The sequence below is a fragment of the Prosopis cineraria genome, unplaced genomic scaffold, assembly GCF_029017545.1.
Source record: "Prosopis cineraria cultivar Desert tree isolate PC_DT_omini unplaced genomic scaffold, ASM2901754v1 PC14, whole genome shotgun sequence".
Taxonomy (NCBI): Eukaryota; Viridiplantae; Streptophyta; class Magnoliopsida; order Fabales; family Fabaceae; genus Prosopis; species Prosopis cineraria.
Window position 1 is genome coordinate 5,479,152 of NW_026555345.1, and position 1,864 is coordinate 5,481,015.

At 30.6% G+C, this 1,864-nt stretch overlaps 1 protein-coding gene across 1 annotated transcript; it reads right to left on the bottom strand.

Annotated features, from left to right (window-relative positions):
* Positions 1-1,007: 1,007 nt before the first annotated feature.
* Positions 1,008-1,388, bottom strand: LOC129293135 (uncharacterized). Its single transcript, XM_054930938.1, has one exon. It carries the CDS (start codon positions 1,386-1,388, stop codon positions 1,008-1,010), a length of 381 nt encoding a protein of 126 aa, XP_054786913.1.
* Between the last annotated feature and the right edge of the window lie 476 nt (positions 1,389-1,864).

The following is a 1,864-nucleotide window of genomic DNA, read 5'->3' on the forward strand; positions in this document are numbered from 1 at the left end:
CACCTTCTAAATCTGAAAACATAGAAATTAGTTAATTAATTAAGAGATCAAGTATTCAAAGGAGGAGAATACCCAACTAAGATATATTATTGCAAATGCAAATCTAGCTAGCTAACGCTTACAGTGTCGTTTTGCAAAAGCTTTTTTAAATTGTTCGGTGGCTGATCTAGGTCATGCACACCTCATATCCATAAAAATCGCAAAAAAGGCTAGAAAATAAATACATTTATTTCACTTTCAAAAATATGTAATTAATCTCGACTTGCCAAACTGTATGTAAAAGTGAATGGATTTGAACAAGAAACCTTCTTTAATTGTTCTAAACCATTTGAATTTGCCTCAGACAAAACCTTCATTAATTTGATTTGTTGCGATCTTTGTTCTCGACATTAATTAATACATCAAATATAATTATAAATAGAGTTAGGAACCATATTGAGTCATGCTAGTACCTACATATAATAAGAGTAGATTTTATTATATACTCTTTCTCCTGTCATTTATGAGACATTTTTTAATTAAATCATGTGAATTATAAAAGGTGATTAAAATTAATTAAGAATCTTGATATTTTTAAAAATTTATATATAGAAATCCCAAATTATCCTTTAATTAAAATGATTAATTTTTATTTTTAAATTTTAAAGTCAAATATGTCATCCAAATGAACCAAATATAAACATTTTTGGCAATAACCCATTAATAAAATACTTCATTATGTTTTACAGAATGTCTTATATTGAGAATATATAGGGGAAAATATATATACATATATATAATATATATGAGTTTTTTTTTTGAGGATATATAATATTTAATTTGGCTTCTTTATTGCAAGCTTTAATATTCACAAAAATACACCCTGATGAAGACAAAACCCAATCTAGCTAGCTACTTTCACCAAATTACATGACCAGATCAGAATTAAATAAAAAATCAACAAATAAATTACTCAGCCTTTTGTACAGTGAAAAGAACCTCATCACTAGCTGCTTAATTAATCAATCTCAGTCAACTTCTGGAATACTCTCTAACACAGGGCTCCTGTTCCGGCCAGCACGATGACTCTGAAGATCTCTAGCCCCCATTAAACGAACCAGAACTTGTTCTGCAGAAACACTACTCTTCACCTTCCTAATTCCCTTCTTCTTCTTCTTCATCATCTTCTGCTTCTCTATTTCTCTCAATAACACTTGAAGCTCCTTCTTTGTAATCTTTATCTTAATCTTCCCATAATTAGAAGAAGCAGAAGCACTTAATAACAAATCTCTATTCAACTCATCCAACACCTTCGTTGAGCTCTTGTCGTCGGATGTCAGAGAACTCCAATCTTCGCCACCCCAGTGCTCAGCTGACGAAGACGGCGTCTTTCCGCAGCAGTTTCCCATAAAAGTAATCCAATTTGGATATGTAGATTCAATATATGAGATTGTTGTGTATATGCAAGTATTTAAATGAAGATAAGCGGAGATAAGATTGAAATTTAAGCTTGAGAATGAAGATGAGATGGATAATGAGATAAGGGACGTTGTGTGGGGTTATTTATATATATATATATATATATATATAATGAGAATAAGAGAAGGTGGGTGACTGGGTCGTCACCAGACTCCGTTGTTTGATATGTTGTTACGTGGCTGCTTTTGTGGATGGATTTTTATTGACCAAAATTTAATCCTTTTTGCCGTCTCAGACTCCACATATAAATATACTTATATACACATGCATCATAGATGTGAGTGTGTAGGGAAAGAGACAACCCGTTTTTTTTTTAAGCATTTTGAAACTTACACAAATATTTTTTAAAAATTAATGAATAAATTATATTTCATTCATTAAAAAATTTAAGATATTTTTTTGGTCA